At 41.5% G+C, this 12068-nt stretch overlaps 1 protein-coding gene across 5 annotated transcripts in view; it reads right to left on the bottom strand.

Annotated features, from left to right (window-relative positions):
• Window positions 1–10997, bottom strand: part of CDK14 (cyclin dependent kinase 14) — a 405136-nt gene extending 394139 nt beyond the window's left edge. For 3 of the 5 annotated variants that reach the window (XM_088161472.1, XM_088161466.1, XM_088161458.1), the window contains exons 1-2: window positions 10840–10997; window positions 4518–4549 (exon numbers count right to left, since the gene is read on the bottom strand). In XM_088161472.1, coding sequence (XP_088017598.1) covers window positions 4518–4549; window positions 10840–10930 — 123 coding nt within the window. In that variant the 5' untranslated portion in view covers window positions 10931–10997. The remainder of the gene's footprint in view (window positions 1–4517; window positions 4550–10839) is intronic. The other 2 variants (XM_014875610.2, XM_014875614.2) reach the window with 2 other exon arrangements.
• Window positions 10998–12068: the final 1071 nt, after the last annotated feature.

Raw genomic sequence — 12068 nt, 5'->3', positions numbered from 1 at the left:
ATAAATGAAATTTGGATTCCTCAGAGTTGGAGACTCTAAATGTAGTAAGGAGTAGATGAGTATTAAGGATTTTGCTGAAGTCAGAGTATTCGTAACACCTCCAACCACATTCTCATATGCTCACAAGAACTTGCATTTCAGCTTTTCCATCAGAGGAGATTCTTATCTCTACCCCTCAGACAGCTCACATGCTTTTCCACCAAGCATCTAGGCATCTAGTGTCAGCCAGTTTCAAAGTTACTGGGTGAAGTCAGACAGCATTATGCATGCAGAAGGCACAATCACAGTATCCTAATTCCCCAAGAAAGATGGTCTTAAAAAATAGTGCTTTTGATACCAGTAAAAATTAACACTAAAATACAGCTAAACAATAACAACAAAACTCATTATAAGAAGCAATAATCAAATAAATTCATGTTTATGTTGAGTCTGAATTGTCATTGTGACATTGGTATTAATTTATTTAGTGTGCACACATATGACTGAAGGTCTTAAAACATGATTTAAGTGCTCAAAGAAACCAACAACAGAAGGACAAGAACCAATAGCTTGCAACAGTAATTTAGAAATAAATTCTAATAGCAAGCAGCTAACCAAAGGAACAGGTTACCACCAGCCCAGTGTGAGTTTAGTCACAACATCAACACTGGCTGTTATTTCAACAAATATGCTACAATTCAGCCACTTGTTATTGGCCTTGATCACCTTGTAATGAAAAATAAATCCGTTCCATCATTATAAAGGCAAAGTGGGCTTCTATATATACAGTGGTCCAAATACATCAAAGCAATCCTCCATGGCTGGAAATTATTAATCTGAACTTTGAGAAACTACTGAAGCACAAATAAAATGCTCACTCAAGAAACACTTATTTGTTTTTAGACTGCTCTTTTCATGTAGTGCTGCTCCTCAGAGGTGTTCATTTTCTATCATGATGTTCAGTGTAGATAATCAGTGCTTTGCCTAAAACAACAAAACAGATGCTAACTGTGCCAGAACCTACACTCAGAGAGTGAAACTTAGGTTGCTTTGAAAAAGAGGGCAGCTAGTTTGGGGTGAGAGAGTGGTTCACATTTTCAGAGAATAGGTAAGGCACACTTAAGGACACAAAGAGAAGGTGCTTACTCAAAAAACTAGGAAACAAAACAGGCAAGAACAGCCCCTCTCCCATGCAGAGGAAACCAATCCACAAACCACTGAAAACACTGAGAACCTTCCCACTGATTTCAGCACATATTGACACAGGCCTATGTTTCACTTCCCACAATGTGATCAGTGTGACAAAAAGGAAGAGGCTAAAGGTTAAAAAAGAAAAAACAAAACCACATGATTATTGCTTTGAATGAAAGACTGTAGAAGAAGTGATCTGTATCCACTCCTTTACTCATATGAGTCTCTGGAAGATGTCACACATCTTAGGAAGGTAAGCAGGCTACCACTAAATCCATTAAATAGATTAATTCAGTGTTCTCATGGACCAAAGTAAACGTTGGCATCATTTACAGATTTTTTTTTTTTTTCATTTAAAATTTAATCAAAGCAACACAAGGGCAGGTATTAAAAAAAACCTTACACTACTCCGTCACACTATTGTTGCGCTCTGACCTTATGGGTAGGACTAAATAGAGCAGTGAGATCTCTGAAACAATTCTACAAATAAAAGTATTTTCTAACCCATAACTTATTCACAGGATTCACTGCTCATGATTCTTTTAGTCCTAATTTACTGGACAGATTAATTTCATAACCGACAGAAAGCAATTATGTGGTACACTTTGCCTGTCATGTCTGACATCTTAATTTTTAGCAGTTTCTCCTCAAAAGACAGACAACTTCCTGCAGTGTTGTACATTTTTCAGCTACTGCAAGCAATTAAAGCAGGTAGAATTAAGAGCCACTGAACTGCTCAATTTATTCCCCTCAGTTCCTGAGAGACAAACAAGTAAGCACCTCATGTAGCACCTACACTATGCAGAATAAAGTGACAACCTATTCAGCTGCAAATGCAGACCTTGCAGCTTTAGAAGGGTCATCTTCATGCCACCCTCTCTCCTCCATCAGAGATTTCAAGTCCCTGCCGGCCAACTTCTGCTCCTGGTGTTCTGGTCACAACTTGAAAGGCTAAAACATGAGTCCTCCTCCTCTACCTGTCAAGAGCATAAAGTCTCTCCCCAAGTTCATTGCTCTTTGTTCAAGCACTGCCTCATAGGCAACCTCCCTTCAGGAAAGGGGAAACACAGGCTGAGAAGAGATACACAGCATTTGTCAGCAACATAAAAAAGCATATTTTCAGCAACCACACAAGGAGAATGCGCTGCTTGTTAAATAAAATTTCTGTTTCAATAGTTGACTATTTCATTTTTTGTAGTAGGAGGCCAAAAGCTGACAGCTTTGGACAGCCTGAAAAACTACTTCCTCTCTCTTCTTCTTATCTGATATTCCCTTCTGATATTCCCACTTATTGTCATCTTAACCTTCTTCAGAACTGTTTCCCCGTTACATCAATACTACACATACAAGCCAGAAGACTAGACACCTTTTTTTTAATATCCTGCTATGGTCTTAGTAGTGTTTTTCAGGATGGCCTCCTAAGACCAATATGTGCACCTACTCCTCTGCTCACAGATACTGCCTTCCTTAGAAGTGGGTGTTATTAAATTAGGTACATTCTTGTTACCAATGTCTGTTTCATCTTCTGATTTGAAGGCTGTTTGAAAAGAAAGGAATTAAGTGATACCTGGTACAGCTCATTCTCTGATTCACACTTCAGGCTAGAAAATCGCCAAGAACTGTGTAGAATTTGAAGAGATAATAAGGACAACATAAAATCTGAACACACTTTTCTTTCTTCTAAGAAATGACACCTAAAACTATGGAATCAATTGATGCAAATGTCACATCAAGCTCTTCCATATTCACAGGAAATGGAAGAAAATTCTTTTGTGTACCCTTCCCACTAGATGTCCCTTACTGCCTCTGCAGTAGCTCATTGCAACAATCTGTCAGATTCCATTAAAAACATATTTGAAACATTATTTCTTCCCCAACCCTCTTGAATTTAAATAAAAATTTGCTCAAGTTGTCTCCTGTTAAAGCAGAAAACCAGATTTAAAGAAAATAAATGCAACCTGCAGACAAACAATCCTGGGGAAGGGAAGGAGACAGAACCGCCATCTTCATATGACTTTTTAATGCTTTTTAAGAGATCCTTTCAAATTTTGAGTCAAATCTAATACAAGGTATTACTTACTGAGTAGGTTATAGTACAGATATACCACTGAAGCCTTCAGATGAAAATATTGAACAGATTAGATTTGTAAAACAAGGATTCAGAGTTTAATAACCACATACCTGCTCGTATTCGCACAAATGTAACTTTTAGGAAGGAATCAAGTTCCATGTGTGTTACAAGAGAAATAAAATAGTCAGGACCAGTGCACGATGCAACAGAGTTCCTGAAAAGAGAGCCCGACCCCAAGACCTTCACTCCAGACCTGAGAGGGGTCAAGGTGAGTTACAGCTTTTACAATGCATGTCAGAAAATCACAAAACATTTATATTGCTACTGCTGTATTTGAGCATCAGTGTGATCTGTTTAGAAAGAGATGGAGCCTGATTTGATCCAGAATCCAGGACATTACATCATCATTTATTTATTCTAAAATCTGGCGTTACACAACAGCTATCTCACTCTATTCAGCCAAGAATTTAAGCTTACAGCAGGCAATGAAGAAGAAATGCCAGAAATGTAACATCAACACATGAAAATACTTCCATTTGCTTCCAGCTATGGTGGCAGAGGGAAGTACAAGGCAAGCACTGACTACAATGTCACCAGTCATCACACCAAGGCCTACACCTCTTCCTGCATGAACTTGCTCTGTGGGATAACTTGCATTGACCTGGAACTCTCAAGCACAAATCACGAGCAGCATATTTTACAAGTTAACTTGGGAACCATAGCACAGATAGGTCAAGACCTCAAACTGATCACACTGAATAATCAAGTATGAGTTTTACCAATAGACTAGATGCTGGTTTTGTGCTGTTGGGTTCTTTTTAATTTCATAATAAGCATCACTCTCAGTTGACATATTCAGCAAGAAGCCAGTGCAGCAGCACTTTACATAAAGTGTTCTCTCAGGAGTGATGCTTTCTTCCTGTCTGTTACAGTGCAGGCCTACAGTTACAGGAATTATCATGGGCAAAGTTCTATAAAGTATTTTCCCTGCATGCAACATTTCTCAGCATCACTTTTAAATGGCCACTTTTCTTAAAACATTCAATTTTATTACATTAAAAAAAACAACCCTAAGTGTTCCATTCAGACCCTTTGACTAACAAATTCTTCCAGTAGTTTTTTGGAAAATGAAAATATGAGCAATATGCATGTAGTAATTCACATGCACATCATACCACTACTATCTGTGGGTTTCTTCTAGCATCAGTGAGAAATACTAAAGGCATTCCTTTATGTAACTTATGGACTATGTAAGGTACAAAGAGATTCAACCTACCTCGTCAAAGCTGCTATCTTCCTTCTTCAAGGCTTGAAAATAAAAAGAAAAAATTAATTATTATCTGTACTGCATTTCAATGAACACAAACCACCAAAAGAAAAAAAAAAAAAGAAAAAAAAAACAGAGCAGAGCATCATTTTCCTGTTATAAGAGGAAAGAACAGGCTGGCGTGAAAAACAATTTTATACTCAAAATCTGAATCTGTAAATGGAATGTAGAACTGCACAGAGAGTTTCTAAGAAAGTAAATTTACATATTTATGAAAAATATCCTCTCCGGTTAAAGAAAATAAGAGTCTGTAAGGGTGGGTTTGGCTTTTTTTTTTTAATTCCTAGTGAGTATGAAAAGCCTTTCTGGAGAGTTTGACTGAACTTCAAAAAGGAAAAGTATAACAAACACCTAACCATGTATTCAGTTTGTCAAGTACTCACTCTTTATGAAGTAGTATGCATTGTAACATGCTTTTTTCCTTTTCCTTTTTTTCTTTTATAATTTTTAGAATGACTTACACTAACACAGAAGAGAGTTCTTTCTTACACTGTTAACAAGCAATTAATCAACAAACATAGGAGAGAAAAACAGTACATAAAATATGTGAACTGGCAAGAAAAGGAAGACACAAATGGTCCTGCAGTTGTAGCAAATATTAAGCTGATGAAAAATTTTCCTTTAGCATACTGGACATCTTTATTGAATATGAAGAAAATTAATTTCTCCAAATCTGCACTGAACTGTGTCAGTCTGAAGGTACGAGACTGGTTCTTTTTGTCAACCAGACCCAACAGGGACTGCACACTGTGACCTGAAAGTGCTCTTTGTTTTCCTCTCTTGAAGAGCTAAAATTAAATAAACCATTGCATTGGTGATTGCACTGTTTCTTTTCAGTTTAAATCACAAAGGTTTTCAGTTTGAGGGAGGTCATCTGAACAACCACGCAGCTCGTGCAGTGCTGCACCAGAAGGGTCCCAAATCATCATTTAAGCAGCATAATGTTTCTTACTCTCCTGCATATTTCTGCAGGAGATAAATATTTAAGCACCCAGCATGGTTGAGGATCTAGACTCCAGTAGTTCTTTTTCTCTTTCTGCTTTCAAATCACTAGAATTTCTAAGCCTCTTCCAAATTTTGTCTTCAGGAGCAACTGTGTTACCAGCTTCAAAAACAAAAACAAGTAGGAAAAAAAAACCAACAAACCACAAAACAAACAAAAAAAGACCCCTGAAATCCCCCAAAACAAACAAAAAAAAAACCCACAGCAATAACAAAAACCAAACAAAACAAAAAATAAAAGCAAACAAAAACCACAACAAAGAAGAAAAAAACAAAACAAAAGCAATGCCAAAACTGCAGAAGCTGTATCAGAGGTGGTACAGAGGCAGTACCACCTGTGCAAACAGTGCTGCACCTCCAGAATCTCCACCATGGGCAGCAAGGCACAAATCCCAGTTATCTTTGTACAGAAAAGCAGGGAATATCCAGCCTTCCTTTGCTTTTAAACTCCCTTTTCTTTAGGACATGACACATGGCTTCCCTCAAAGGTCTCAAAATCACTGCTTCACAGTAACTCATCTAGGTTTCATGCTCACTGACAACAACAATGAAACAAACCCAGGTTTTTTGCTGAGGAGATCTGTACACATTGTACATTTTGATAGTTAAATATATGTTTATGGTTTTGAAGGGGGAATCAAAACATTTTCAGACCACCAATCCCAAGTGCTCAGAACTATGATTCAGGAAAGAGAAGGAGGAAAGAGAAGGAGGAAAGAGAAGGAGGAAAGAGAAGGAGGAAAGAGAAGGAGGAAAGAGAAGGAGGAAAGAGAAGGAGGAAAGAGAAGGAACTCCCAACCTGTGGAACATTTTTTAAGAACGTGCCTCTGATCTTCCCAGTTACCATTCAGGTCACAATGACATACAAGCTATAAATTAGTAAATGACACATCTAGGCCATGCTGACAAGTTTTTTTCCTTATCAAAACACAAGATTTTCACATAACCAGAACATTGCAGGAATAGCCAAATAGCTAAATAAAATTCACAGTGTAACAGAACGAGAAGAAATGGGAATCTGTGGTCCAATGCCTATATTTGGCTTGTCTTTAGCTTCTACCTTTGACTAAATGGGCTTTTAAGAATAACAAAAAAGAGTATGAGAGTTCTGGCCACCCATTTAATGAGATTCCGTTTAATATTAATATCAGTCTCAACTAATTCACTATACGGCATCTCCCAAAGAAGACACCAAAGCAGTATATTTTATAGAACAAACTATATTAAAAGTATCTTTTTCTCCTTGATGCAATCTTTTCCTTTTTAAACTATGAAAAAAAAAGTACTGCTGAACTTAAAAAAAAAAATAAACTGTTTACAAATGAACTTCTCATTATCTCAGGTATGTGAGCTATGTGGACGTACATCAGAGGAGATTAGTGAGATAACCTTTGTATCAGTGAGGAGCTAGAAACAAAGCCCAGGGATGCTCAGAAAGGCCACAGATTGCTTTCAGCACACTGTGATCAATCTCAGCAATGTTTTCTCTCTTTGTTTCTTTCTTTCTTCTTTCCTTTCTTTGTAACCTGGTGTTAGTTTTTGGCTAAAGAAACTCATAAGAAAACAGAGGTTAAATGGCATAAGCTGAAGAGACCTCAAAGTGATTCTGATACTATACAAACTTCAACAAAGGCATAGCTAAGAGCTCTTCACATAACTAAAAAATGACTACTACTTTTATTAAATTATTCACTAATAATTTAATTACATAATTATCAAAGGGCAAAACTAAGAACCAAACCTAATAAAGGTTTAAATGCTAAATTAAACATTGAGTCAACGGAATCTCTGAAAGTTAGTTAACATACAGTGTTCACTTATATGGTCAACACAGTCTGTAAGCAAGGAAACCAAATTTTTTAAGTTAATATGGATGCTCATATAAAATTAACAGTCTGGCAGAAACTTATGAATGAAAAGAATTATGTATATTTTTCAGATTATTAGCAATATAAGTTCTTTATGATGTGATAAGTTTTAAGAGGGACACTCCTTGAAACACCAGAAAATTTCTGCCAGAAGAAAGGGTACCTAAGCTGCAACGATAGTACATTTCTCTAGAACTGGAAGCATGCAATTTCTGCAGCAAAGAGCCATCCTGTAGCACCAAAGGCCACACACACATTTCCCCCAGCACTCCACAGCACTGTATCATCCTCTGTCAGATTTGCACACAATGGCACAAAGCGAACGCTCAGGAAAAGGCTCACTGAATGGGCAATTTCACACATCACAATTTTCAACTCGGCAAATAAACATTTTCAATATTAGGTACTCTAAGAGTCACAGGACTAAGCCCAGTTTTGTCTGATGAGCCAGATCTTCATTACCCTCTTCCAGGAAAGCCAGTGGCTGCAAAGCATCAGTACACAGTAAAGAAAATGGGTCAAGTCTTCCTGAGGCTGCTATTGGTACCCTTTGGGCCTCTGCTGCGCCCCAGGAATAACTACACTGTCTAGAGATGGTGGGGAAATAGCTTCAAACGTTACCTAACATACTCTAGCACACTGTAAAAAAATCATAAATTAATTGCAACTTCAACTTCTCAAATTGAGAGGATTACTTGGTGGAAAGAAGTGGGTCTGAAATGCAATTTATTGAGTGTTAACCTGCAAGCTCTAACAAAAAATAAAGTTCACTGCCAATGACAATCAGGATACATTTCCATTGCTCTTATCCAAGAGGTTAACATAAACTTGGATATCAAAATCTGGTACCAAAGTTTGGGGTCTTGCAGTATTGAGAGAATTGCATTTGGTAGACACTATCAACACTGGGGGAAGGCAGTGCTTTATCATTTCAAGAATGATCATCAGATCTTTCCTACTGCATGAAGGCTTGACTCACTAATTATTTGATTCAAACACCACAGTACTCTCACATTATTTATATGACTATGCTCACGATACTGTGTTGCATACTTTAACCTACTAAAACACAGACATTGAAGCAGAACAGAAAAAGTTAATATATCGTCACTGTTTTATAGAATCATAGAATGGTTTGGGTTGGAGAAGACCTTAAAGATCACCCCAACTCCTCTGTTATGGGCAGGGACAACTTCCACTACACCAAGTTGCTCAAAGCCCCATCCAACCCGGCCTTTACCACTGTCAGGAATTTATTATTTACGACAAATCACAACTAAACAGATGACTGAAAAAGTTACAAATTAAGTACATATTTAATTTGTAATTTGCTAACCATACCAAGCAACCAGCACTTACAAAAAGAGCTGTAAAACCCAAATGTCAAATACCCAGAAAGACTATTTCCAATGAGGTTTTTGTTTTCTCTCCTTCACTTCAATATAAGAGTTAAGTACAGCACATGTTTTAACCAAGGATTTCCTGGTATGCAAGTTTAGAATTTCTTTGTTTGGGCTTATCTGCGGCTCTGGTATCAGTGGGTGGACTATCTTCAAACCTCATACAGAAAAATTAGAAGTTTTCTTACTCAAAGTGCAGTTACCAGAATGACGACCAATATATTTGAGCATCTGAAGATTGAACAAACTTGCTGGTAGCAGCTGTGTTTTAATCACAAAACAACCACCAGCAAACAAACAAACAAACCACATACCAGACCACACACCTACACTTCTGCATATATACACACAGAACTGGAGGAGCTTTTAGACATAAATATCCGTGTACCTAAAAGCAGGCCAGAGCTCCCAAGGAAACTAAAAGCTTGTTTAATTTGTGCAAAATGACAAAAAGAGATGATCACCCAACCGAGCCAAATAAAACATGCAGAAATTACCAGCCAGAGGGGCCTTGATCCCTGAAAGGCATTAACGGGACTGTCACTGTTACAACAAAGCAGCATCCTCATTCAAAACATTTTCTTTGTTAATGACTTCCACCATTAGTAAAACCCTTTCACAGCTCTGTGGAAAAGTGTCTCTCTGTGTTTATAACACACAGAGACTTATAACAGACCAAACACCTGACTGCTTCATTTTTTTTTTCTTCTAATCAAAGAAAGTAAAACGTACTTTACAAGTTTAAGATTGATGATATGTGAAAGCTGATTCCATATGGGGACAGAGAGATTTGTAACAGTGAAATGATATTTGCCTTACAACTGTAATTTTGCATTTCCCCTTGAAACTCACTGGTATACAAGTAAGAATAAGCTTTTCTTAGTCTTTTTCATCCTGGAGCAGGACAATAAAAAAACACCTGATTTCAAACACAATCATCCACTTAAAAGCTTGCAGTGCTTGAATGGATACACAGCACGTGAAAAATTAAAATGTCAAACACATCTCCTAGATAGGGTTATGGCAGAACACAACGCCACAGCTCCTGGCTGCACAGGCACTTCACAGCCTCTCACTGGGACAAAGCAGCTCTGCAAGTGGACCCACGTCTGGCAGCCAGAGTGGCTGTAAGGGAAGATCTCCCAAATGGACAATGCATGGCTAAGGACTGTGCAAGCGCCCATACAGCAGGTCTGCAAGGACAGGGGCTGCTGCATCTGCTCTCATGTGTTACAGCACTTCCTCCTGTCCCACCAACTCGGGGATACTTCACACCTCCTCTGAGGTCCCTTCTCTGCCTGCTTAGCTGCGTGCTGGTGATGTCAGTGGGAATTAATGCTTTAAACAGTGAATTAAGCAACACAGTGTGCCAAAGACTAAGAGAAACACCAGTCCGAGCAGACCAGAATTCTTTGGCATTGTTCTCAGTAACAAATTCCACTGCAAAATAAACTGGTGACAAAACCGAGCACGGTGCGGTGGCATCGGGAGGTAACAGGCTTGGCACTGGCATTCACATGACGCTACCTCAGGATGCTTTATGTCAGTGACAGAGCGACAAGACTTCAGAGCAGATGACAGACAGACCTCTTTTGTCTGGCCCCCTAAATCACTGGGCCGGTATTACCTGCTTCAGCATCTCAACTAAAAACCCGCAGCACGTACAAAAAAATGAATTACCAGACAATTGCAACAAAATGAAAACAACCGACTGCTTTCTGTCAAGGTTTCTCTTTGGCAATGGGGGCACGTGAGCCAACTCTCATTTTAGTTTGTTCTTCCCAGCCGATTTTGGGCTAACTCCATCACAGACCCATGCAGCACTGCTGGGGCTACCGGAGTTCTTTATTTCCCGAGCTTTTTCCCCAATAAAGGCTTTTCGGGAACGGTGTCGTGGCGGCTGTTCCCAGCCTGGCAGCGCCGGGCCCCCCGCCCCGTCCCCTCCCTGCCGGGACTCCCGGGTGCCGGGCAGCGCCGTCGGGGCCCGGGCCCGGGACTCACCTATTCGGCCGAAGCTCTCCGACAAAGTTCTCCGCAACTTTTTCATCCTGCTGATCTTCTCGGCGGACTGCGAGTCGATCATGTCACACATCGGGGGGCGACCCCCGGCTCCCGCCAGCCGCCACCGCCGCTCCCCTGGCTCCGGGAGAGGCACCGCCCCTCGGGCCCCGGGGCTCTCCCCAAGCCCCGAGGAGCCTCCGGGACAGCGCCGGTCCCGCCCGGGAAAGGAGCCCTACGCCGCGGCCGCGGCTGCTGCAGCCGCCGCTGGTGCTGCTCGGCTCGGCTCTGCCAGCGCCCCGCTCATAGCCCCGCACCGCCGCTGCCCCGGCACGGCCGGACCGGCGGCCACGGCCACGGCAGCGCCCAGGAGCCACGGAGGGGCCACGGCAAAGTCCGGCCAGGGGCTGCGGGCGCCGGCGGCGGGAGGGAGGAGGGAGGGTGCGCTGAGAGAAAGGAGGAGGAGGAGCCTGGGCGGGCCGGGGAGCCCCGGGGAGGAAGGGCGGCGGCGGCGGGGGCGTGAGGGGGCTGGCGGCGAGCGCCGGGGCCGGGCCGAGGGATGCGCGGTGTCTGCCGTGCTGCCATCCCCGTCGGCAGCGCTCGGGGTTCGGCGGGGACACGGTGACACCGGGGCTGTCCACGGTCTCCGGGGACACCGTGACACCGGGGCTGTCCGCGGTCTCCCGGGACCGCTGCGGTACCCCCGGGCCGGGCTGAGCGAGGGCTCGGCGGGGAGCGAGGAACCCCGGGGCGGGCGGAGCGTGGGGATGCTGTCCCCGCTGCTGTCCCCGCTGCTGTCCCCGCTGCTGCGAGGGGGAAAGGACACCTCGGTCCCCGAGAGCACCCGGCCCGTCGAGTTGGAACTCGGGGTCCTCTCCCCGTGCATCTCCCGGCACAGCCAGATAATGTGCCTGCGAGTGCCTTAGCCTGCAACTTAATGAGTGTTGGGAGCTTTTGATCTTGTTAACTCAATTGAACCGACGTTATTGAAAAATAAATCAGTTTAACCCATAAAAATGGATGGTCGTGTCTAGTCCAAAGTATAAAGTAGGTACTTTTCGAGAACAACATGCTGGGTAAGATTTTAAAGCCCAGGTCTTTGTTGTTCACATTGTATTTTAATGCATGTTATCTGGTTAAAATGAACTTGGTTTTAATGAGGCTACCTAACACAATTTACTGAATTTACTGGGATTAGACTGTGTATAAGCTCAGTTGCAGAAGCACATTTG

Source organism: Sturnus vulgaris, chromosome 1 (genome assembly GCF_052056855.1).
Source record: "Sturnus vulgaris isolate bStuVul1 chromosome 1, bStuVul1.hap1, whole genome shotgun sequence".
NCBI classification, from domain to species: Eukaryota; Metazoa; Chordata; class Aves; order Passeriformes; family Sturnidae; genus Sturnus; species Sturnus vulgaris.
Note: the sequence above shows the minus strand (reverse complement) of the source record. Positions and strands in the feature narration are given on the sequence as shown.